The sequence below is a fragment of the Triplophysa dalaica genome, chromosome 13, assembly GCF_015846415.1.
Source record: "Triplophysa dalaica isolate WHDGS20190420 chromosome 13, ASM1584641v1, whole genome shotgun sequence".
NCBI lineage: Eukaryota > Metazoa > Chordata > Actinopteri > Cypriniformes > Nemacheilidae > Triplophysa > Triplophysa dalaica.
Window position 1 is genome coordinate 3945991 of NC_079554.1, and position 26577 is coordinate 3972567.

Consider the following 26577-nt stretch of genomic DNA (forward strand, 5'->3'; position numbering starts at 1 on the left):
TGCAGTGGGTGTGAAATGATCTCTGAACAGTGTTCCTCCTGAAGTGAATGAATTTTTAATGACTTCCTCCAGTAGTCTTATGAATCCAGTGCTGTCCGTAGAGGTTTCATCTGCTGTGTCTGCTGTTCATTTGAGCACACAACATAAAACGGATTAAGGTTGATCGACATCTATGCTTGTTAGTTTACATTTATTTACATTTATTCATTTGGCAGACGCTGTTATCCAAAGCGACTTACAAGTAGGAGAACATGTAAACGTTTTGTCAAAACGCTAAATGGTACCTTTAGTTTACAAGGCCATGCTAATACGATTAAAGCTCGAGTAAGCAAAGGAGAGAATGAACAATTTTTCGGGGGACAGACAAAGTCAATGGGAACCATTGGTCAGGTGAACTATTCCTCTTAACTTTTTTACAAAGATTTATTTTGATTTGTACATTTATATAATAGAATTCTCATTTTATCATGTGGAGTGCATATACACCTGACATTCATAAATGACCAAAAAAAATTGTACTATGTTTGTTACGTTTAATACTGGAGTGAACTCGAGTGATTTAATGCGGCTAGATGTATTCTGTTTCTTTGAATTATTTCTTGATAAATGAGCCTAATTTACACAGATGATTAAATGGTCCCTATAAATTAAAATGGCCAATAAATAACGTCACCACCTCTAACACTTAGTTTTAGATTTATGTGTTGTTTAAATAAATGTCAGTCCCATTTGTTTTCATTGATTATGATTAATGAAGAACTGAAAACTCAGTAATCATTGGGCCCCCTGGTACAAAATGGAAAAACTAATCTACAGTTTTACGGGTCAATTTTCATGTTTTTAATCTGGGTATTTCAACTTCAGCTTTCATCCTTATTTTCCTTAAGAAGCTATTTGTTCTGTAGCAGCTATACATACATGCGCATACAGTAGTCAAAGTCTAAACTTTTATATTTTATCAATTTAAATGTTAACGAGTTATAATTATAGAATAATTCCGGACAGTCTGGCCCATTGAACCTCTCAAAACAAGGTTTGTTTTGCATGTTTGGTACTTCTATAGTGGTGCAAAAATGACACAAATCGTCAAAAATATTTTGATTCGGGAGGACAAAATATAATACTTTTCTGCGAATCATTGAAACTTTTTAGCTGTACTTGCCTTTTTACAAAGCTCATTAGAATCGGTTTAAGAGCGGATCTATAGGGCTATACATCAATGCCAATTTTTTCCCATATGTAGTTCTTTGGCCTCACGGTTGTGTACTCAGAATATACTTACTCATCTCGTCCGTCATACATTCCCTCATTGTCCAGGTATTCGAGTATAGTTAATTTTTCAGGACAGGCCGATAATGAGTCCTCACTCATCCGTTGTTTGTTTCTAGGGTGAATGGAGCAAGAAAAATGAGTTTCTCATTGACTGCAGCCTAAGGAAAAGGGTTCTTTGACACGCTTTTGTGTGCTTTGAAGAACAAACAGCCAGCACATTGTGCTGTGTCATAATAGAAACTTTGGCAAGCAGACAAAGGCTAAGATTGATAGGTTCTTATCTGCTGTCTTTAAGGAAACAAGCCGCAATATTCCAGTCTGCTTGTTTCAGTCAATTGAGCAAAACGCCATTTGTTCTTCGAGCAGACGCCGCAACAGCATTCAAAAAACGTCAACTACACATCTAGAGCGCTTCAGAAAATCCAGTAATGGTGTGTCAGTCAAACAGTCCGCTCGCGCACCCCCCCCTCCGGCATCATAATAAAGCCATAAATGATAATATGAAGACTACTTTGCTCACTGTATTTGCTTGTTTCTAATGTGAGCATACTTGATGTTTTTATTAGTGGTTTGAAATATAGCGTTTTAAGTTTATTTTAAAACAAAGCCCCGCATCCTTTTATCCTAAAATAACCATATTGAACAAACATTTTCATTCCACGGCATCTCTAGCTAGTTTACCATGTCAGAGCCCATCATTCTCTCATAAGTAGTTCTGTAAAGTCAATTAAGTTCACGATTGAACAGTTCAAATTTTATTTGTCACATGCATTACCATGACTTGCAGTCTACGTTTTTTTTTCAACCACTCCTTTAAAAACTGGAATGTAGAAAAACAAGAATGTATGCAAATAAAAAAGTATTTTTATTAGGACAAATTTCATCACACATTTAAGATTTCTTAAACCAAAATTCAAAACTGTCAAAATATTTTCACTATTAATCATAAAAATATATGAATTTAGCAATAGAGCACCACAACAATCCCATTGATAGTTCAAAGTCAAAAGGTCTTTAATGAGATAACAATTGTGAGAATGTTTATTATTATTTTTGAAGTTTTATTTCATTTGTAATGAACTGTCGCAGAAACTGGCTCATAGGACATTGTTTTGCAATATACGCCTACAACGTATATCTTATCATTCAGGTTACCTGAAAAGGTAGTGTGTGGTTGTTTATTAAACAGGAAGCAAACTCAACTGAACTTTCTGTTCCGACCTTGGAATTCAATGTCACAGTAATGTTGTTTTGGAACTTACGAAAGAATTTTGAGGGTTCATAGTTGCCATTTCATGAGGTTGTAATTTAGAGAAATCTTTGAACTGTACGTATTTCGAGTATGTTTTCAGGTTAATGAATACGTCCATTTCATTGGTATATGTCTTTTACAAACCACATTTTTCTTTCCATTCCATTTTCTACCGCTTATCCGAACTACCTCGGGTCACGGGGAGCCTGTGCCTATCTCAGGAGTCATCGGGCATCAAGGCAGGATACACCCTGGATGGAGTGCCAGCCCATCGCAGGGCACATTTTTCGTTTTTTAGTTGAATTTATATATTTATTAATTCATTCAATAGTTATTTTCTGAGAGCGAGACAGTAGTTTATGATTAACATACATCATTTTCCATTACTATTATCTGGAGTCCAATTAAAATAACGTAATATATGACGTTAGACGTAAGGATCGTGATGATTCACGCCCTTTAAGGCCCTTTATGGGGGTTATTATAGGTTAATGACGTATTTCCTCACGCTCCAACGCGCGAAGTTCTTCAAATCCATTGGATGTGGCTGTGTGCGAAGGGTGTGTTTCCCTGTAATCGGACAGTGGGTGTGGCCTGGTCGTTCGACTGCTTCGGGAGGAGACAAGAAAGAACCGTAGTGAGATTTCAGCAGTGAGTGGGGAGAGCCGCCGCGCTTCACCGGCCTGCCATGACGCAAAATTCCACTATGAAACTTCTTAATGGAGATACCTGCCACCGGACGAATCCAGGCAAGACACCGGGCGCGAACGGGTTTGTGAAGAGCCACTGCCTATTCCAGAAGCCGCAGAAGAGATTCCGCCGCTCGGCAGAGAAGGTGAGGCCGACTTCAGCGCTCCACACACCCGAAAACACACAGTATACTTCTGCTTATAAGAGTTACTCAAGAGGGCAAATTATTTTCATTCATACAGGAGTTATAGGTTGTTTTTGACTTCAGTCAGGGTTGCGCATACTGATACGCGAATGACATCGATGTACCGCAATAGGGTATCCATACGCAACAGAGTGGTCTCGCGTTAATGTGACGCCATATGCCGATTAGTCTGCGCAACGCTGCAGTCGAACACATCTCAGATATGCTGATGACATCAAAGTACCGCGAGAAATACATGAAAGGTTTGCTTTCGAATCGCTCTCGCGGTACCTGCGGCGCCGCATGAAGTCGAACAAGCCTAATGAGTGGGCTTGTTTATCTGTGGGGTTGTTTAAAAACTCTTTTCTGTATATTATAAATTAATATTACTTTACCGAAAATTAAAATCCTGTAAAAATTTACTCGCAGCTATTAATTATTGAGCCTACTTTCTTTTATGGAAAAGCAGGAATTCCGAGGAACCTATAAATAGGCCTAACTTACTCTTCCTAATGCGTGAAATTACAATGACATACACTATGTATGGCCGGGCTTTACTCTTATTTCATGTTTTCTTTTCTTTTTATATTCATAAAATAGACTTAAAATGTTTGGGATTTCTAGTTCGTGTCCATGTGTTCTATGAGAACTAAATTAAAATAAAAACAAACTGGTGGGTTTATAGGGCATACTTTTGCTATGTCTATTTTAGTGTATTACTAATATTTACTGTAGTGTTTGTGTTGACAGAACAGGTAGCATGAAATGTAACAGTGTAGTGTTGACTATGGAGAAGCAGGACTTTGTTCTCTTGAAACCTGAGGAGGTTTCTGGATGAAAAGCACTTCTGAGCTCAATGAAAACAACAAATTTACAGAGAACAAACATTGTTTATCTGACTGGCGGTGATATTGTTTAAGGAACCTATTTGAAAGCAGCCATTATTAAGGCTAGCCTAGTGGTGCTGAAATTAAATAACGCAAATCACTCGGTTTGTATAATGAGTTAATGTTTCCAATCCGCATTACATGAAAGCTTTGACCAACTCTGTATGAAGGTATGAAGGGTTTTGGTTGTGCTAATTCAAAGCTAAATTGACCAAGCAAGGTCAGTTGTTCCCAAAAAAAGCTATGACACTCAGTGTTTCCTCGTAAGAAGGCTGATTAGAAACGGTCAAGCGGTTCTTTACTGGAAGGGCAGGTTTAAGAGAGGGTGTAGTTACAAACAAGCGTGACTTTGATCACACACCGTTGCTAAGGGGAGGGATTAAGTGTAAACGCACCCTTACCCTGGCTCATCTGATTGGCCAGAGTGAATCATGTATTGGGTTTCAAACCGAAACCCATCAGGGAACCGTGTTTGTTTAACACGCCTTACGTCTGTCCGTGGGTTTTATTAGTTGTTGAATTGGCTTCTCTGATCTGCTCTGTGGTGGCTGGAACATAGTGTAGCCTGTAAAATTTAAATCACTTTGGTTGATACGTGTATGCAAACTGGTACATGTATAGATCCCAGATAAATTAGGTGTACACTCACACGATGTGTCATATCTTTATATGAGACTGTATGAAATAGATTTTACTGACAGACATACAGTTTATTATAAGAATGTTCTATTGAATTTTAAACAAAGCACATAAAAGTAGCCTATAGGTTTTTATTAGCCAAGCTGTTATAACGTATACACAAATATGAAGATGGAAGTTATGACAAGATTTTTATAAAAAAAATTCTGTTCGTCACAGATAGCTAATATAGGACCTATATAAGGGATGTACCTAAAAGTGCTTTTTGTTCTTAAATAAAGCTTAAAGAGACAGTTTGAAAGAAAAATCGGTCATCGTTTATTCACTAAAATGGCGTTCAACACCTGTATATGACACTTTCTTCTGTGAAAAACAAAACAAGATATTTTGAGAAATGTCATAGCGGTTTTGTGACCATACAATGGGGGCTTGGGTTGTTTGGTTACCAACGTTCTTCGAAATATCATCTTTATTGTTCTGCAGAAGAAAGTCATACAGGTATGGAATGGCATGAGGGAGAGTAAATGGTGAAATTTTTAATTTTGTTTGAACTGTCCCTTTATTAGATATTTTGTTTGTATCTGCATTTGTTACTGAATGAGCATGTTCATAGAAAATTCATATTCAAACTTTTTATATCACAGACCCAGCATGTGTCGAACCAACAAGTGCTTTACAACAAGCCCTTTGTGCAGTCATTCGAGGAGACGCCATTGCTGGTGGCCGTCCTCACGTACATGGGCTACGGCATCCTCACCATTTTTGGCTACCTGCGAGACTTCCTGAGGGAATGGAAGTTTGAGAAATGTCATCTGGCCAGAGAGAGAGAAGAACAGAAGGTAGAATTAAAAGTATTCTCATTTTGCTCTGTAAGGCATGTGTGTGGGATTGAACATCAGTATTTCCATTGCTCACAAATTGTTTTTTTAAGAACCTATAACCAGCCTGACAACAACTTCTTGGTTGCGATTGTTTGGTTTTGATAAGTTTGTCTATGTTTGTATTCAATGTATTTATTTCCGTCCATCTTTTAGATCTCTTGCATTTATTTTTGTTCACGTTTTTTTGCCAGGATTTTGTTCCATTATACCAGGACTTTGAGAACTTCTACACCAGGAATCTTTACATGAGAATCAGAGATAACTGGAACAGACCCATATGCAGCGTTCCTGGAGCAAAGATGGACCTGGTGGAGCAAGTCACACATGATTATAACTGGACCTTTGAGTAAGTGTTGCTGCGTGATTCTAACAAAATCTTGGTTTTGAGATGTTAAACACTTGCGTGTTTTTAAATGAAAAACATTCATTTAAAAACCTTTGCTGACAGTTTAAAGGAGTAGCTAACCTTCAAAATGAAAACTCTGTCATCATTTAGTCACCCTTTTGTCATTTCTAAACCAGTATGACATTCTTTCTTCTGCAAAACACAAAAAGAAGATATTTGGAAAAATGTTGGTCACAGCACAGCCTCCATTTAACTTCAATTGTAACCAATGTAAGTGAATTGGGTGCTGTCAAAAGCATTCTACAAAATATCATTTTGAAGGTGAACTACTCCATTAACAAAAAAATTAAACAAAAAAGGGGATACTTCACCCCAAAATGAAAATTCATCAGAAAAAGAAGTTGGTACAGATTTGGTACAACTCGAAGGTGAGTAAATGATGAAAGAATTTTCATTTTGGGATAACTTATCCCTTTAAATTGTCATTACCGCAACCATTTAAAAATATCAATTCCATGTCATGTTTTCCCAAAACAAGGCCATGATGCATAAGCAAGTTTTATTAATCCTAGATTAATATGACATTATATATTAATAAACAGTTATACATGCTAAATTTTTTGAATGCGGACAACTACCTGTATCTGTAATAAGAATGAAAAGTCATGTACACAGCTTGACAAGAGATTAAGCTTTTAACTAGAAAAATATAAAGTAACCTGTTAGCCAGCTTTTTATAAAATGTCCTATAATGCACTTATTATGCACTCAAGACAAGTCGGGACACGTTACAGTATTGAGAATTTTGACATAAAAAAGCATAAAATACATCAATAATTCAGTCCAAGGCAGACAATTATGTTTTATATGACAATTTTTTGTGTTACTAAATTACATGTTATAATTAAAATCTTTTACTGCCTTGGTGTTTTAGTGGTTTCGTGAGAATGACACTGCACTTTATGAGTGTGATTTAGAGGGCGTGTATTCGGTCAACATTGTTTTATTAGTATTGCAAAATATTCAGCAGGAAATAATTTAGGGTGGGGCTTTGCTTTTATACTTCAAGATTAGATTAATTTCCCCTCCCAGTGTGGCCTCGATTACACAAAGTAAAAATAAGTCACTTTGATACTATTATTTATAGAAGGATCTGTATCTTCATGAGTTGAAATATAATATTTTTGTCAAACAATATAATTATTAACAGCTTTGTGTATAAAAACGAATCCTTTCGTGGTGAACAAATAACTTTTGGAGGAATTTGTGACATTTTGTCACAAAAATGAAAAGGATATCTAATGTTTCTAACACATTTTTATAAAAAAAAAAAAAAAACATCTGTCGATTGAAATATTGGAAGTAAAACATGAATCTAACACACTATTCTTGGTCACCGTGGCATTACTTTGTGACCAGTTCTGAGGAATTCTTGGCTACTTTCCATTTCTTGGAATTGTTGTTTACATTCCAGAAAGTTGATTAATATTTTTCTTTACTTTATACCTTACAGATATGAGAGTAAACACATATTTTAGTGATTTTCGATCGATTTGAAGCGTTTAAATGAACGGACTCAGTTGTTTGGTAGTGTGACTAAAGAAGCTTTTGATTGTTGTTTCTAAAAACAGATGACCTGCTAAACCCCATTTGGCAAAACAAGAATATAATGTTAATCTTAATGTTTATTAATCTCTGTCAATAAATATCCGATTTAAATCCTCTATATTGTGTTGCAGTCTTATTATTTATGTCATGAACTACAGTATAAATAAAATATCTGATTGAGATGTACACTGCTGTGTTGAGTTTTATAATCGATATACTGTGCTTTATATCTCTTGAATAGAGAATTAATCTAATTATGCATAAAATCTAATCTTTAACACACAGATTAAATCACAAATTAATTTAATCCTCCATATGAGGGATGATAATTGTTAAATTAAACCAAACGTAATTTGTTACGTCGCTGCAACGAATATGCTTCGTACCAGGTATGTCTTCAGGAAGTAATCACCATGTCCCAACAAAGTCCAATGTTACGTCGTCACGACTAATATAGGAATCACAAAGTTATGTCGCTGGAATGTTATTGTGGTAAACCGTGGCAACGAATATAGTCCGGTTCAGGTACATCTTCACAACGTAACTGTTATCTGGGTGTTTATGTTGGTCAATGTGTTTTTGTCTTGCAGACACACTGGCAGGGTTCTAAAGGATGTCATTAATATGGGCTCATATAACTACCTCGGCTTTGCGGAGAATTCTGGTGCGTGTGCTGATGCTTCGTCAGAGTGTTGTATGAAATATGGCGTGGGGGTGAGCAGCACAAGACAGGAAACAGGTAAAATTTCAGCCAGTGAAGTTTTTGCCACATCGGTGGTTCTTCACTGGCTTTACTACAGGGCTGTTATTACCCCTTCTAGAAATCGTGTTTTTTGATAATACTGAAATCCTTTGACGTCTTTCAGGCAATCTTGACAAACACCATGAGCTTGAAAACCTGGTGGCCAGGTTTTTAGGGGTGGAGTCGTCCATGGTGTTTGGAATGGGCTTTGCTACAAACTCCATGAATATTCCCGCGCTCACAGGCAGAGTAAGGGTTTGTTATTACTAGAAACACCTGCTTCTAATGTTTTATTTTACATGTATGTATACATGTAAGTCAAATGGAATGCTAAGAGTTTCCTTGTCACATCAAAACAAAGTTGGGTGGAAAGTTACATTGAATTTCTGCCATTGTTTTGGTTCTTTTATTGAAAACACTCCCATTGGCCATGTGTGTTACATCTGCATGTGCTTTATAACTCACATAACACACATTTGAAAGACTACGGTTGCATTCACAACAGATTAAAGTCTTTTTCTTTTGGATGATATTCCTCTTGTTTGCCTGAAAAGTATTTAAAAAAGTTTCTCCGTTCCTGGAAATCTTGGTTAGATTGTGCGATATGTATAGGATGTGAAATTTGATTTAATTTGTGTGTGTTTTTATTTAGGGCTGTCTGATCTTAAGTGATGAGCTCAATCACGCTTCTTTGGTTCTTGGCGCCCGTCTCGCTGGCTCCACCATCCGCGTATTTAAACACAACAGTAAGTTCATATAATTTACTCAATTACATGAATAATCCACTTGTCAGACTAGTCAATTAGTGAGATTGTCTGGTTTGTTGAGTTTTAAAGCCTTTTTATGACATAGCTGTGATGCTGTAAAGCAGATTTACAGTGATGTGTGCCCTTGGAAGCCCATTTACACTATAAACCAAAAAGTGTATTGATACATATATAAGAAAGTATAGTTCTAAAATATATATTTATTTACCCTGAATCTTAGATATGCAGAGTCTAGAGAAGTTGCTTCGAGATGCCATCGCGCACGGCCAGCCCAGAACCCATCGACCCTGGAAAAAGATCCTCATCGTTGTGGAGGGAATTTACAGGTACAGCAAAAACTTTTTTAATTGCAGGAGTTAAGCAAGAATGACAAATAATTATACTTTTGAAAATGTTATTATTAAGTTAAAATTATGATTAATCACATTGTTCTCAACCCTTCTGTCTTTTATTTAAAACAAAATAAAGAATTTTCCTAAATATACAAAATTTTAAAAGATTTCCATACTTTTAAAATAATTTCGCGTTCTTAAGCATCCCTAATAAAAGTTTGTGTTTACAAAATATATGTCTTTGTACCGTGCATATTAATTTTGTATTTATATAGACAAAAACGTACACATGCATGTATATCAGTTTAGAAAATATTTAGATGATTTATATTTCATCTACCGACATATCATCTAAACACAATCTTGATTCTGGAAGCGATTCATTGTTTGACAGTCCTGCAATAATTTTATTTTCAGTTAAACTTTTCATATAATTGACAAAAACATTTGAATATAAACTCCAAATCTTAGTTTAAACATGTATTAAGTTCAGAACAAATGTTGTCTCTTCACTATTTTTGTATTTCTACAGATTTTAACTCGCCATATAAGTGCAGATATTCAGTTCTATGGATCATTTTTTTTTCCACCTGTGTTCTTCTGTTCTAGTATGGAAGGCTCCATAGTGCGGCTTCCTGAGGTCATCGCCCTAAAGAAGAAATACAAAGCTTACCTGTACCTAGATGAGGCACACAGTATCGGTGCTTTAGGACCAAGAGGTAGGGGTGTGGTGGACTATTTCGGCCTGGATCCCACTGACGTCGACATCATGATGGGCACTTTCACTAAGAGCTTTGGTGCTGCTGGAGGATACATCGGAGGAAAGAAGGTGAACGGCTTGTACTGTGCTGTCATCCAAAATAAGCAGGGTTCCCAAAAACCTAGAAATATTTGTAATATTCTGATATATTGCAGTTATTTTGCATTATTGGAGACTTCCGTAATACCACAAATGCACGTAATTCAGGTTTTACTTTTAACATTTGGCTTCTGTAGAAATTCTTGTTCCTTTGTTTTGTAGGAGCTGATAGATTATCTCCGCTCACACTCTCACAGTGCCGTTTACGCTACCTCAATGTCCCCACCTATCACCCAGCAGATTATCACTTCTATGAAGTGCATTATGGGAGAGGATGGCACCACATTAGGTGAGTTTAGATCATAATTCTGCTTATGAGTTTAAGCCCTTAGTTCAAGAGTGAGCAGGACTGAAAACTAATGCTTGTTTTTGAAGCCTTTGTTTGTGAGTTGGACTCAACTTCTAATTGGCTTTAACTGTAAATTATATTTTAAAGTTATAAATTATTAATTTAAAATGTCTAGGTGATGTGTAGTACAAAATAGCCACAAGATGGCAGTATCTACTTTAAAAAGAGTTGCATGTTCAGAGAAAGGTGATTATAATGCGTCTTATTTATTTAGCATTAAAGAACTGTTGCAAGTTCTCTGTCAATTAACATTTCACATTCCATTTGTAAACTTTTTCTCACCTAATCATATAATATAATCATATATTATAATAGACAATTTGCATAGTTGCATTACGTAACCTTTACTTACTTAGGTGCGCTGTGCACCTGTATTTTTATTTAATAGTTTGAAATGAACTTTGATCTGGCTTAGATTGTTTATCACTACTTAATGTTTATTTTAAGATGAACTGTCCCCTTATGTCATCATTAACTCACTCTAGAGCTGTTCCGAATCTGTATAAATGTCTTTGTTCTGATGAACAAAGAGAAAGGTATTTGGAAGAGTTTAAAAAAATCTTCAAAAATAATGTTTATTTATTTTTTATATTTATATTTTTATTTGTATTTTATTGTGTTAGTTAGCTGCGAGTTATTTCATTTTGGAACCAAACTCTTCATATATATATATATATATATATATATATATATATATATATATATACATATATATATATATATATATATATACATATATATATATATATATATATATATATATATACACAAATGTTTATTTAAGTCAACACTTTTTTTTTACTCAAAACAGAGAGTCAGTGTGGAATATTTGACCGCTTGTGACAGCCACAGCAAAAAAATCTCAAAAAAGTCTTGATAGTATCCCAGTGCTGTTTATAATGTTGAGGTTGTTTAACTGTTTGCAATGTATGATGTCCTTCAAAGCACTTTAAAATACAACATTCTATGTTGAATTGTCGAATTTGCATAGCTGATCAACTCGCTGTTATCATGTCTCTGCACCAGATCACAGCTGATGTTACTATAAAGTGAAACTCAGACTTGGTTTTGCATAATGAAAGCAAAAATGTCTGAATCATTTCCTATCCACTGTATAGTGCGCTGTGTGCCATTCAGAATCGAGGAATTTGGAAATAATAAATGTAAGAACAAGTGGCGGAATTCAGTCACCTCTTCAACGTATTTAATAATGAAGGGGGTGGGACGCTTCAGGTTCCAAAGAGCATTTGATTGGACAGGAAATTTGACGAAACACAAAGTTATTGCTGTGCAAAGGGGACAACAGTACTCCAATAAACACAAAAAGTACAAATCAGTATAAAGTAACGGTAAAGCAGGGCACTCAAGGATACTGTAAATGCAGTGAAAGATGTGAAAGAGACATACAGTTTGAGGTGACATTTTTCTTTCTCCTCGAAACCCTTCACAATGAATGGAATGTCAAACAAGTGCAAGCTAATACTTGGTAGTATATCTTTACCTCTCCCCAGAGGAGCATTCTCTTGTGTTCAAAGCAGGTTTGAATTCCTTTGGCATTAAAATAAAATAGCAGTCGTTTGTGACGTGATGACATGGAACTCTGATCATCAAAGATCAGAAAGAATGTGAAATATGTTCATTAAATCATATTTGGGGTCGAAATATATTTCATGTTGTTCAAAATGATTTTCACAATTCTTACAAGTTGCGTTATTTGACACAAAGGCCACAATATTATGAATTGAAAATGGGTCAGAAGCTGGTTTCCATGAGCCATATGTTTTTTCTTTTATGCAGGTCAGGAAAGACTCCGTCAGCTGTCAGCAAACACAAACTACTTTCGCAGGAAACTCCATGAAATGGGCTTCATCATCTATGGAAACAAAGACTCCCCTGTTGTGCCCTTGATGCTATACATGCCAGCTAAAATCGGGTCAGTGTCACTTTTTGTTTGGAATCACGGATATTATATCTGCTGAAACGCTAGTCAGGGAATTAAATGATAGATGTTGCTTTATGAAGATTGTTTGATGTTATTTTAACATGTCTTGTATGTTTGCATTTGCACTTCAGAGCATTTGGACGGGAAATGCTGAAGAGGAACATTGGGACAGTGGTTGTTGGGTTTCCCGCCACACCCATCATCGAGTCCAGGGCACGGTTCTGCGTTTCTGCTGCTCACACCAGAGAAATGCTTGACACGGTAAGTCATGACTCATGAGCAGAGCCTTATCCCACAGTTTCAGCTTTGTGCCTGAACACATCATAATGACATCATGACGTCACAATATTTACTAATTTGATTAATGTTTATTATTAATAGATTTTGTTTATTATTATTGTTGTTATATGTTTAAATGGTTAATTATTTAGTCGTCAATAATATTTATTTATTATTTATGCATTTTATTTATTATTAAAAACAAAAAATAAAAGCAATATATTATTGTTGTTGTTATAGATTGGTTAATGTTTCAGCTGCTAAATATTATTTATTAATTTATTATTAATATGTTTTATTTATAATATAATAAGAATAGTAATACTTATTATTATTATTATTATTAAAGAAAAAAAATATTGTATTATTATTATTTAACCATTTTCCAATAGTAAACGTCACATATCTATATGAACGATCGGCTCCACCCCCCCCTAATGTTTTTAAAGTATGTGAAGCAACATATCATTCATCTAATGCACCGAAACTCGTGACTCATCTCACAGGCATCCATAATATATAAAGCAACATTTCTTCAAGCAGTTGTAACCCAAGCATTTCATTTATTCTCTCAGGCTTTAAACGCCATCAGCGAAGTGGGCGATTTACTCCAGCTGAAATACTCTCGAAACAACAGACCCCGAAGCGAAGATACGGACTGTTATTCATGCCTGGAGAGTCACCAGGACCACTAGAGCTTTCCAGTTCTCACGTTCTCCTTGATTCTTTCTGTCAATCTGTCTGTCTAATATTTAACTAATTTGTACAGATCGACCAAATTTCAAGCCTTACCTCTGTGGTCAGTAACCACGTGCAATATCAATAGTTGCTGACATTTCACATTACTACACGTAAGAAATCTAACTCTGAATGAAAGAATTTCTTAACGGTAAAGTGACTTTCTCTCTCTCTTATCTCTCTCTATAGATACAGTATACAATTGTATCTGTAGAAGGACTTAGAGTTATTCGATAACTTGTTTCTGTGCAGAGTATCTGGGTGGAGTTGTGGGGAAGTTAGTTCTTTTCCGTTTCCCCTGAACTTTCAAGTTTTCTACATGCTTTCCGCATAAATCACATATGCTCTAGTTAAAAGAACTAAAATCTACAAAATAATGCAATTGCATACTGCATACTGCTTTTCACTAAACACATACTAGCTTTGCATTGATCCACAAGTCTTTGATGAGACTTTTAAAATTTCACTTAGTAGGTTAGCAATAATGCACTATTGATGATATTGGAAAATTGTTTCTGTTATGGAAATGTGCGATTACCAATGTTTTATTTGTTTTAGTGGCACTTTCCATGAATAGGACACAATGTCGTGTCTTATTTTAAGCTTCTTTAAGAAACATTCAACTATAACAATAATGAAAATAGTGCTGTCAAATATTAATATATATATATATTTAAATATTATTTACATGATGTTTAAAAGTAAATACACTACTCATATTTCTATATATATATATATATATATATATATATATATAATACACCCACCACACAGACATATATTCTATAATGCAAATTGATTTTGGAATCTACAATATTTCTTAAACTATTTTGATTATTAACTAATTATAATGATCAATGTAACGTTACACTCAATTTAGCTCTGACGTGTGTTGAAAGGTGACCCTGACAATGCAAAAGTTTACCCCATTACAAAACCATTCCTTAAATTCCATACCGAGGAAGTAACATTATTTGGAACCGCATGAGAATAATCTTGTTTAAGTTTTCAAAATCTACGCAAAATGTGTTAATCTTTAAATAATTTAACTATTTATAATCTTTATTAATGTGAAATGTTTTATTTAGCGTCAAACCAAACTTTGGTCCTATACTTGAGTGACATCTTAAATAGCGTTTTTATTTTTTTAGGCCCTAATGTGTATTCTGTTTGTGGAAAGAGCCTTATGTCTTACTTGAATTTCTGTAACTTGTTGATGATTGGCATACCTGATGATTAGCTATGAAATCAAATTTCATTCTTACCGTCTGTCTGTCTGACTGCTGAGGAGAGCCTTTTTACATTTTTCAGATGTTATTTTTTAAGAGTGATATTTTAATATAATCTATGTTTAAGTAAATGTACGTTCTGTTTTCATTGTTGTAATGAAAGTGTTAAATACGGGTCACTGATATGATATGAAGTGAAGTAATTTCTTAAGTCTATATATATGATGATGATGTGGCTTGCGCCTATCGGATGTATGTTTTTTTTCTTAAATGCTTCTTTTCCTTTGTTTTCTGAAGTTATGTTCTTAATCTGAGAGGCAGCTCTAAATATGTCTCTCGGTACACATGTATATGAGCGGGACTATATGACAGAGCTGCTAATGACTGTTAAGAGATGCAGTTATGACGTTGGCACACAGAATGTAAGCATTATAGCTTATACACTCCACTAGTGCCACTGAGCTGCATTCGACTGTGAAACCAAAGGCAAATCCACACTTTTTGTTAGTTCGTCCTTTGTTGTTTATCCTTCATATTTTCTGCGAATAAACACGTTCTAGCAATTGTCATGTGTCGTTTGTGAAACTGTGCTATTTATTAATCATGTCTCATTTATCATTTGTTGTACCACAATTTTAAATAAAATTATTTAACATTTACTTCACTGACACAAATTCAGCAAATAACCAAAGATATTTTCCTTGAAGAGCCAGATTTTAGATGTTGCAAGAAAGACCATAATGTACAGTACTATACTGTTAAACTTTGTAAAATAAGCAGAGATGAATACAGTTGACTATTAATTGTCCAGCATATTAACAAAATACATCCATGTTAAATATTGATTTGGGTCTGTAGTAGTTTATTATGTGAATGAAGAATGTTATTGTGGAATCATAGGAGCAACATTAAACAAACCAGCGCTAGACAGTTGTTGCCTAGGATAATTACAGTTAACTGGTCACTATGCAAAAATAATTGTATTCTACTAAACTATCATAATTTCCAAATGACGTGTATTTTTTATGTTAGCTTTTCATGCAACAACACACTTTTTTGCTATCCCAACTTTACGAATGTGAACTTGAATGGGGCAAACGTTAAGTTAATAATAACAATTATTAAATTAAGATAAGTTAATAATAACAATCATCATCATCACCCATTTTGATGGTGTATTCTTTCTTTGATATGTAACATCTATTTCTGATTTTGATTTTGCCATGCAGAAACGCATTGTCTTTCTAATATCCTTATAAATATTAATACTGATTTGTTTAATACGGGCCATGCAATACTATAGATGTTTAATAATAGTAAAACGTGTTTTACTATTTTAAAGTCCATATAGGCCAAACTACTTTTAAACAGAAGATTACTGAGCTGTTTACCCACATCTGCCACATACATGAGCATCTTTTACACATGTGAGACATGAGTCGAGGAATCCTCGAGACCTGAGAAGTTTCTCCTCCCACACACTGACGCTATGGATCAAGTCTCGATGCTCTGTCATTGCGCACGCAGCTTTACAGCTCAAGCGCATCTTTCTCGTATTCAAGATAATCACATTTACCAGAGGGGTAATGGACCATCGATGACAATGACTATGTTTTCTTGCCACTTAAAGAAAACGCAAACGCATGAGAACGAAATCGTTGAATTAAGGAGCACCGGTGCAGACCGAGGAGCAATGCGTGGGTAAGACCAGATGTAGCTACTTAAACTGAGACGTAATCTAGCCACATGGACACACACAGTGGGTCACTGTGTACGCCTGAGGATTCCCTTCATCTCTACGTTTATGAAATGCTCATTCCTGTGCGCGTTTTAATGAACCTTGGCTGAAGATGAATAATTGTGCTTTGCAAAACACCTTCACGAGGAAGCCAATTCACAAAACTTTCTAAAGAAAATCCTGCATATTCGGTGCACACTATACTAAAAGCGGTGTTTAATGGAAAGATTCTGATCAAAAATGTTTAAAGCAGGTAAAAGTGCTTGGATTCTTTTAAGCGTGCTACTGGCTGTTTGTATAGAGCGCGCGACCAGCTTCCCAACGAGACATCAGCGCGCAAACACTGTATTCAGACACGGCGTCTCTGGAGAGGTGAGTACGTCTATAACCAATGATAACAAATACTACTTTATTGTAAATTGGTACTGCACTATATGCTCCTAATTAAAGTGGACCATGTGTTATAAAAAGTTGTAACCATTATATTGGTAAAACTAGTAAATTTAAATTTACCATGGTTTCATGACAAATTAATCCTAGTTAATTTCCAAAAAGCTATTGCCTTCAAAAGCATAACAGAGTTGAAAGTAAGATGGTTGACTGTGTGGTCAATGTGTAGTTATTTCTAGTTATTTAGTGAAAACAAAACTTAATGTTGATGTTTTACATATGTTTACTTTTTCAATAATCAGTTTTCTCAAATCAGGGTAACAGGGTTGACAAACTGAGGGTAATTCCTTTGATAATTTAGAATTGTATCATTTTGGAACGATTGCTTCTTCTTTTTGTAAGTAATTACAAGAACAATATTTTCCAAAAATCTAATGGATATGGTGTGCATATGAACTTAAAAGTAAAAAATATTTGTAGGTGGTTGACACATAGCGAATATCTTTGAGCTCTTCCAAAGTAATAAAACACTACAAAGTAGGTTAAAAATGATTTCCTATGATGCTTTTGAATCAGCATATGACATTAAATATAAATGACAGTTTCCAAAATGAGGCATTACATAACAGTGGTCCAAGAAGATGCGCTCAATTTCCCTCACTCTCACGGGGTCGAAGGTTAGCTCCTCAATTGTTTTTTCTAGCCCCTCTTCTATTTAATGTGGAATTTTCTGCATTCTCTTCTCCTTGATCCTGTCTATGTGCAAGGGGGCCTTGTCTAACCTCTCCAAAAAAGGTCCTGCTACTCAGTTTTGAATTACTAAATGTCTCTTTTGTTTTTACATACGGAGCGGGGGTCATCAAAGGGAGAGGGGATGGGGGGTCTTAGCTTATTGTTTTTCTTCACTGGTTTGGAAATGGCGTGGTCCTGGGACTTTGATATTGGAGGTCACATAAATCTAGGCTTTCCCAAATGCTCGGACATTGCTCGGTGTGAGCTGATCGTGTCCACCAGAGAGCTCAATAAAGGCTGTGTGCATCTCATAGTCTTTCACTAGCACATAAGGCTTTGTTTAGGGTTGTGGAATTTTCCTGCCATATGATTGTGATGGTGAGAAAGCCTGATGGCAAAATAGGCCACATTCCAATGAGAAGAAAGATCATTTTCAATGAATTTCAATGAACAATACAGAGAGACACAAGAGCATAGTATAAGATGGCCTAGGGCAGAAGTGAAGGATGCAAAGGGAGATTTGGTTTCCATTCTGAACACTTAGGAAATGAAATTCTAGTCATCCACCGGGTTTCTGCTGTTGAGACTAAAATAACAGGAGCGACGACCGCCATAGTAATATTGAGAAGACGCCTTCCACAGAAGCTCAAGTGCCACTTTTCCATCAACGAGGCAATCCCTAAAATCAACAAAGGGGTTATCTGGAAGTGCATGGTTCTGAGGTAAAAAAAATCCTGCAAATGATCTCTGTTCAAGACACAAGCACCAGAACTTCTTCCATAGTCACTTAATTATTGCTTGAAGTTTATGAACATTCTTTAAACATCTAGTTTGAAGGTGTTTTGTGTATTTTTTGGAGGATTTATTGACAGATATGCAATTTAATGTACATAATTATGTGTACAGAGGTGTATAAAGACCTTACATAATAAAGCGTTAAATTGTAATTATTTAAGAACTAGCTATTAGAATTAGCTATTTCTATCTACATACACCACGGGTCCCCTTACATGGAATTCACCATGTTGTTTCTACAGAAGCCCTAAACGGACAAACTGCTCTACAGAGAGCATTTCGTAAATACATTTTCTCCTCCGGCAAAGATGTGAAAACGTGTTGACTGCTCAGTCCCGTTTCAGCTACCGAAGTGCTTCAAAAGGGATGGGGAAGGGGATGCACTGAGCCTTTTGTTTCAAATTCGCTGCCTCACCGCTAGATGCTGCTAAAATTGAAACACTAAACCTTAGAGTGGACAACATTCTCCTTAACACGGTCACCTGGATGTTTCATATTTATTGTGACGTATTTCCGAGAGAGATTATTGAATGAGAAAATAGTGGGTGTGGCTTTTTCACTGTGAATTGATTGGATTTTTAAAAACAGGCGTTTCCTTTAAATAAAAAAGAAAACTCACAGTAAGCTACCTACTTTATTACAAACATCATTTGCATTTCTTGGCTTTTTAATTTCTGTTATTTGGAAAAAAATGTAAACGGACAGTTCACCCAAAAGTGAAAATCAATTTACTCATCGACATGTCATTCCAAACTTGTATGACTTTCTTTCTTTGGAAAAACAAATTAAGGAAAACGAATTTGCAGTAAATTGAACATTGGCCGGCATTGACTTCCACTGTTTAAACACACAACCACTGAGACATTTCTCAATGTGTCTTTTTTTAGTGTTCCCCAGAATAATATCATACAGTCATACAGGTTTTTAAATAACACTAGGGTGAATAATTGATTTAAGAGTTTGCTTTTTTGGGAGGTCACTCTGACTGTCATGTGTCTCTAACTTTTTCAAAATGCTTCCATGCAGGTTGGTGCTAATTTTGCAATCCTGTTTGTTTTTAGTATAAACAATTTCAGAGAACTTCTAGAGATGACCATGACTATAACCTCCTTAATGAGCGGAATCAAGTCCAGAGTGATTTGGCGGATTCACGTTCCCACCAACACAGGTGGAACCAGCATTACTCCACAGGTGTCCTACCACAGCCTGAGCCCGAGGAAGAATCCAAACCTTTTGTTCTAGACCTAAAAAACTTCCCCGACCTGGTGAATGCTGACATTGGAACCCAAAACCCCAACATTCAGGTAATAGCATGCAAGTGCACATATATCAAGAAGATAGACTATCTCATCCAGAGTGACTCATCACTCCTGACAGGATGCAATTAAGTGTAAAAAGTACTTTCATCTTGCGGTGAGGAGGAAGTTATTCTCACTCATTTGATTTTGAGCTTGAGTTCAGAATGTCAGTGACTCACTGCTGACATTCAATTCTGTTTTTCTCCAGACAAAAAGCGTAACATTTCTCAGACTGGATGATTTGACTTGTTTTCCTACCTTAGCTTAATACAAAAAAAACGACAACAAGGGTTTTCAGTTTTTATTTGGTTGGCCGTAGGTGACTATTGAGGTGTTGGATGACTCTCACCTGGAAGCAGAAGTGGACCTTGTTAAAGAGTGGAATGACGACTGGCCTACGTCTTCCTCCTCTTCTGTAGACTGGCTGGGAGGGAAAAAGCTCTTTTGGCCTTTGTTCTGGGGTTACACAGATGCAGATGAGGATGAGGATGGTACAGGCCAAACTGAGGAGGAAGAGGACGACTACATTGTGGAGTATGACAGTGGCGAGACCCTTCCTAGTGGGCTGGGAGGAGATTGGGAAGAACCTTTGACTCCTGCTATAATCCACTATGGTGAGCATTCTCAGAATTCGTGGATTTTGCTTCTTGGCTTATCTACTTTATATAATGCAGATGTCTTGGTGCCATCAGTGTTGTCATCATACACATATATGGCTTATTAGCAGCTTTTTCTATGGGCTGCAATAAGCAAGTTGTCCGCCATATTGGAACAGTACAAGCCACAGGGTTGCCAGTGTTGGTTTTAGGGGTACTCATAAAACATTGCCATGTTGATTTTTTTCGGCATGTTATATGTAGAAGGATTTTGTTACTTTCAACCGAGTGTTGAGTCAAAGAGGGACAAACCCAACTGTAAACTGGCCTATGCTGTGTTGTTTCTACCCAATATGTTAGGTTGTTTCTACCCATTGTTGGATCAAATGTAAACATTTCTAAGTTAATTTAACCCTAACAGCTCATCGTAGAATAGTGGCTTGAAGAATGCATAACAGCGACTGTAAAATATGTATTATAGGTGGCATATTTTAAGTTTTTTCATTTGGGCTAGGGTCATTGGGTTAGTTTTTAGCTAATTGTGGGTTGCTTTAGTTATGCAAATCTGGCAACCCTGCGATGTTGCTATGTCTTGGGCAGTCACATGGGGCATTTATGTATACACATCTCTGATTGTCATGAATCAATTTTCCTCCAAACCTCCAGAGCAATGTCACATGCTAATGACAACGGGATTGGCTCATTCAAATCTGGCTAGCAATCATGAGCAAAGGTCGTAGAAGTATGCAAAATCCTTTCTTTTGGGGATAACTACTATTAAGATAAATAAAGAAAAAACTTTTTTTATAATGAACCGTGTCAAAAATAGAGATAACTGAAAGATTAAAATATTTTTTTCAAGCAGAAGTTGAATTAGGATAAAAGTGATTTAAAGAGTGGTTACGAGACACAACAAGGTTGGCATGTGAACTTACAGTGTTCTGAGGCTTGTTTCACATCATTGATTCAGACTAAACTCTCAGCTGCTGGGTTTTATTTGTGAGTGTCGGATCTTTGAAGTAAACACTGGTGCCACTTGGCGTAGAACACCGCCGTTTGAAGATGGGCCCGGTCCGTTCACTAATGGCAGCGTGGGGACATTCTGTTGGACAAATAAGCCCATGGTTGTCTTCAATTAGAGCACAGATCAGGAACACAGAGTGAGAGAGGTCATCGTTTACTTTATATCCCGCGGGTTGGGCCCACGGCCCTTCATTCCCCCCACTTCCAGCCCACAGCGGCTGGGTCTTTTAAGCCCGTTCAAGAATTCTAGGCTTTTCAAGGCCACACATAACATAACGCCTCTGTTGTTTTATCACAGGGGGGAATTGCACACTCTTCGGTGTAGAGCGGTCATATTACATTGCTTCTTATGGATGAAATGAGATGGGGGTTTAGTTGGAGTGGTCTAGGAAAGACTGATTGAGTCTTAAATCCAGCTCTCAAGCTTACTTGAATGACTTCTTGTGTCTAAAGAGAGCACAGATCATGAGTGTAGTTTAATGTGCTTGTACTGCAATTTCGGCCTTGGGAAGGTGTCAAATGTCAACAGATTGTACATTTTTACTTAACCTTTAATTTGGAAGGATAGAGTGGAGTGCACAGTAATGAGGATGGAATTGGGAAATGACACTAGTCAGATTCAATTTAAAGGGTAAGTTTACTTAAAACTTGCCACTAATTTAGAGGCCATTTACATGAAAACCATGAAAAACTGAAAACCTTTTAGCTAATCGTCCGACTAGAATGCTCCCCAACGAGAGTGCGTGTAAAACTTGTAAAAAAATGTGCTGCACACACCGTAACCTAACGGCTGTCGGGGTGTTGGCATCGGGAGAGCTGGGGGCGATGGCCGCCATGGACGTGATAAAGGAGACGGGAGAGTCAGGGGTGATGGCCGCCATTGCCGTGACAGACAGGGGTGACGGCCGCCATTGCCGTGACGGAGGAGACTTGAGAGATAGGGGTTACGTTTGCCGTGGTGGAGGAGAGGGGAGAGTCTGGGGTTACGGCCGCCTCGGTTGTGTTGAGGAGGCTGGTGACCAATAGCACGACTGGGACGTACCATGGGTGCTTGCAGCCACCGGTCCTCCTGACCGTGCTGATGGAAGCCGGTATGGTAAGGGCGCCACCTCGTCCCGACACTGCCCCCCAAGAAAATGATTTGGGGAAAGTCCAGGGACTCGGTGGCCACCCAGGTTCAAGCTAGTGCCAAGGCCATGACGGCCACCGCGGTGGAGTTCAGAGGAAACTCAGGAGCGGAGTCCAGGAGTAACTCAGGAGTGGAGTCCAGGGCAAACTCAGGACTGCCGGTTCGGAAGATCTGCGGAGACTAGGTAGTTTAGTACAGCGGTGGAGCTCAGAGGCAGAGAAACCAGCGGGCTCGTGAGCAGCAGAGCTGCTGTTGGGCTTGCAAGCACAGATACAGGCGGGCTCGAGAAGCTCAGGAGCAGAAAGGCGTGGAGCAGTGGAGTAGTCTGGCTTGGGCTCGAGGTGAGCCGAAGCTTAATTGCTCAGTGGGTGTATAGATGGGACCGGATGCCTTTTATTAATTTTGTCCTCAATGACCTTGTCCACATAAAAACAACAGCCATTAAGTTTGAGGACAAAATTGATAAAATTCACGAAGGGCACGGAACAGAGACCATGAGACATTACATTTACATTTACATTTAGTCATTTGGCAGACGCTTTTATCCAAAGCGACTTACAGTGCACTTATTACAGGGACAATCCCCCTGGAGCAACATGGAGTAAAGTGTCTTGCTCAAGGTCACACTGGTGGTGGCTGCTGGGATCGAACCAGCAACCTTTGATTTACCAGTCAGTGGTTTAACCCACTAGACCACCATCTCCCTGACCACTGAGCATGTGGTCGTCCCAGTTCACCTGACGAGCAAAGTCCAAAAAGTCCAACACGTACCTGTCCGGAGGACGGCTGTCTTGGCAGAGATGGAGTAACAGGAAGAACTCTAGAGAGGTCTTTTTGTAATCCATCAGTCTTCTGTAAGGGTGCTGCAACTGACCACAAACGAGCAATGTCAAGAGTTATCGTTTTAGAGACGTATGGGACCGTGATAGCTAGCACACATATTAACTAACAATGGCTTTTCCCCACAGAAGAGACAGAGGAATGGAGTGCATGGACACCCTGTAGTGTTGCCTGTGGCCATGGCAACCAGTCACGTTCACGTTCATGTGGAGATTTCTGCACATCAACTGAGTCACAAAGCTGTGACCTTGCCCCATGCCCAGGTTAGTTTGACTTCCATAATCTCTTTCTTGTATCCAAGTGAAACGATTTTTATTTAAATGTCTTTCTTTCAGATGATTTAAACAGTGTGGCTGAAGTCTTTCCATTCCAGATAGAGAATGGTACAGAACCTTTCGGCACTGGTAAGTGTCAAATTAAGCTTTACTATTGTATCAAACAGTTGACTTAACTAATGTGTTACCTGTCTGGTTACTCTGCAGATGTTGACAGCTGTGAGAAGTGGTTAAACTGTAAGAGTGAGTTTCTCCAGCGTTACTTACAGCAGGTCTTGACTGAATTACCCAGCTGCCCTTGCACCTATCCCTCAGAGGTCTCCAACAGCATTATCAACCTGCTGGACGTGGGACGTGACCGGACCTTCCGATGGAGGGATGCTAGTGGTCCTAAAGAACGGCTGGACATCTACAAGCCCTCTGCGCGCACATGCTTGCGCTCCGCTCTCACGGGAGATGCCACCACACTTGGCGTCCAGCATTGTTGCTATGACGACCAGAGGCAGCTAATCACTAGGGGCAAGGGGGCGGGTACCCCCAATCTCATAAGCACAGAATTCTCACAGGAGCTACATTTCAAGGTGGACGTTCTGCCCTGGATACTGTGCAAAGGAGACTGGAGCCGGTTTCACGCTGTCCGCTCGCCCAACAACGGCCTGCAGTGCACGGAGAACCCACACCAGGAGGTCTACATGAACGAACTGGAGGAGGCCAGAGAATATTGAAGCACCAAACTACTGTCTACCGTCCCCGCCATCTGCTTTCTGCCATGGTGCTCAGCTCTTGTGGGACCCATTGCTGTAACTGTGCATTGCTTCTTGCCAAGTAGCTGCTTTTGTAACTTTTTGAGTTTTGTGGCTTTGGTTTTATATGGTTCATAATTGAATGATGCGAGTATATGGGTAAACTATATAGTGTTTCAAAATCCCTTTCAATGGAAAACACACTGTATTTTTGTACTTTTCTTTTATTTACCAATGAAACAATCTAAGTCAGTGGTTCTCAACTCTGGCCCGCGAGATCCATTTTCCTGCCGAGTTTAGCCCGAACTCTGATATAAAACACCTGAACAAGCTAATCAGAGTCTTTAGTAATATACGCGTTCAACTTAATGCGGCGCTGCCCAAATCTATCAGCGTATGACATTTAAGTACCGCGAGAGCAATTCAAGTGCAGACTGTTCGGTACGGATTTGAATCGCTCTCGCGGTACTTTAATGCGATATGCCAAACAATCTGTGCAGCCCTACATTAAGTTGAACGCGTCTGTTCCTGAAGTCACTGATTAGCCTCAACAGGTGTTTTATCAGAGTTGGGGCTAAACTCTGCAGGAAAATGGATCTCGCGGGCCAGAGTTGAGAACCACTGATCTAAGTGAAACGCAGATTTGTTTTAGTAGCTGGTTTGTCCCCTTTTTTGCTTTGTTGACAAAACTTTGAGATATAAGAATGTTCCAAAGAGCATCTTGTGTATTGCAATGTGATATTTTGTACAAAGGTATTAACATAGTCAATGCCATTTGATTGAAAGGTGACATTGACAGACCATTGAAGATTTCATATAATCCCTGAAAATAATGATATTTTTCCGGATTTCAATGTGGTTTTAGATTTTTTAACAATTGCATGTGCTTCAATAATAACAATGTTGCCATGACTATTGGAAGCATGGATCAAATACAGTCAGATCACATTTTTTGCCAGAAAGACATAATATATAGAGTATTTGGGTAGGCTATTTAAGTATTTGTTGTAACAGTCATGTTTTATTGAAGAACCTATTTATACTCCAATATGCTATCTCTCTATATTCTCTTGTTTCCAAACTAGTTGTATAAGCATGTTTGTGCGTGAATTGGCATATTTTCACGGTCCACTCAGGGTAAATCTCTATAAGTTCCTTATGATTTTTTATAAAGTTTTGATAGAGTCTATGATTTCCGAATGAGAAATAGCAGACAAGAGAATATTTAAGAATATGGATTGTTACAATGTTGTACTTAATATGATGCTCATGTGCAGTTTAGTGGAAGGTTGATCTGCGAATGTGCATTTGGTGTGTTCATTTTGTGGTTGTTTATCATGCCTTGTCTAGAACTGTTGCTGGTGAGCTGCTTGCTCCAGAAATCCAATTTAATGTGCACTTTATTTAATGTTCATTCAAATAACATTTTTGCTGATTTTGTTATAAAGGGATTGCTTTTCCTGGTCATTGTAACATTAATGGCAAGAACAGTATTTTTGTCATTTTCTGAATTAGTGTTTGGGCATGTGATTGTACAGTATTTATTGTGTTGACGCTTTGAACTGATTATCCATTCAGATGGTGCACTATCCAGAATCCATCAGGACACTTACTTAAAAAAGGGAAATCATATTGTCACACAACTCTTTTGAGAGTAACACAGGTTTATGTTTATTGTTGTTCTATGTACTTTCTTATGCTTTGGAAGTGGCAAACTCTATTAAAACAAATGCAAAGATTGTTTTGCTTGATTTCTTTTACCGTTTATATTTGACTTTGCACCCAACACAGAATGCTTATCATCAATGAAATTTGGTACTTTAGTTAAAGCTGAAACTGTGGAGTTCATGCACATCATCACCAGAAGCACTATCCTAAAGACATTTTTTTTATAATTTCATTAACTCAAAATCTTAAACATAACTGAGGTGAGACGAATACTAACTTGTTTAACTTTTTAAAAGTCACCCTTGCTATTCTTATTATTTTATTTATAAAAGGAAAGATTCTACAGTTAGGCTT

The 26577-nt window shown here is 37.4% G+C and overlaps 2 protein-coding genes across 3 annotated transcripts; both read left to right on the top strand.

Annotated features, from left to right (window-relative positions):
- Positions 1–3119: 3119 nt before the first annotated feature.
- On the top strand, positions 3120–15560 carry sptlc2b (serine palmitoyltransferase, long chain base subunit 2b). The gene is made up of 12 exons (XM_056764802.1): positions 3120–3359; positions 5569–5763; positions 5997–6151; positions 8350–8498; positions 8626–8750; positions 9154–9247; positions 9489–9594; positions 10210–10429; positions 10622–10748; positions 12606–12741; positions 12882–13011; positions 13605–15560. Exons 1-12 carry the CDS (start codon positions 3213–3215, stop codon positions 13722–13724), a joined length of 1704 nt encoding a protein of 567 aa, XP_056620780.1. The 5' UTR covers positions 3120–3212; the 3' UTR covers positions 13725–15560.
- Positions 15561–16869: 1309 nt separating this feature from the next.
- On the top strand, positions 16870–26240 carry ism2b (isthmin 2b). 2 transcript variants are annotated; one of them, XR_008908691.1, is made up of 7 exons: positions 16870–17106; positions 19713–19955; positions 20269–20563; positions 23666–23800; positions 23873–23941; positions 24020–24810; positions 25167–26240. XR_008908691.1 is itself a non-coding variant. In XM_056764823.1 (6 exons), exons 1-6 carry the CDS (start codon positions 16975–16977, stop codon positions 24535–24537), a joined length of 1392 nt encoding a protein of 463 aa, XP_056620801.1. In that variant the 5' UTR covers positions 16870–16974; the 3' UTR covers positions 24538–24822. The 2 variants fall into 2 exon arrangements, 1 of the variants encoding a protein (XP_056620801.1); XM_056764823.1 differs by lacking the exon at positions 25167–26240 and having other exon boundaries at positions 24020–24822.
- Positions 26241–26577: the final 337 nt, after the last annotated feature.

Coding starts and splice junctions, on each gene's coding strand:
- ism2b (XM_056764823.1), top strand. CDS start 16,975: ATGTTTAAAGCAGGTAAAAGTGCTTGGATTCTTTTAAGCGTGCTACTG. Junction 20,564..23,665: donor TCCTGCTATAATCCACTATG/GTGAGCATTCTC, acceptor TTTTCCCCACAG/AAGAGACAGAGGAATGGAGT. Junction 23,942..24,019: donor TACAGAACCTTTCGGCACTG/GTAAGTGTCAAA, acceptor GTTACTCTGCAG/ATGTTGACAGCTGTGAGAAG.
- sptlc2b (XM_056764802.1), top strand. CDS start 3,213: ATGACGCAAAATTCCACTATGAAACTTCTTAATGGAGATACCTGCCAC. Junction 5,764..5,996: donor GAGAGAGAGAAGAACAGAAG/GTAGAATTAAAA, acceptor TTTTTTTGCCAG/GATTTTGTTCCATTATACCA. Junction 8,751..9,153: donor TTCCCGCGCTCACAGGCAGA/GTAAGGGTTTGT, acceptor GTTTTTATTTAG/GGCTGTCTGATCTTAAGTGA.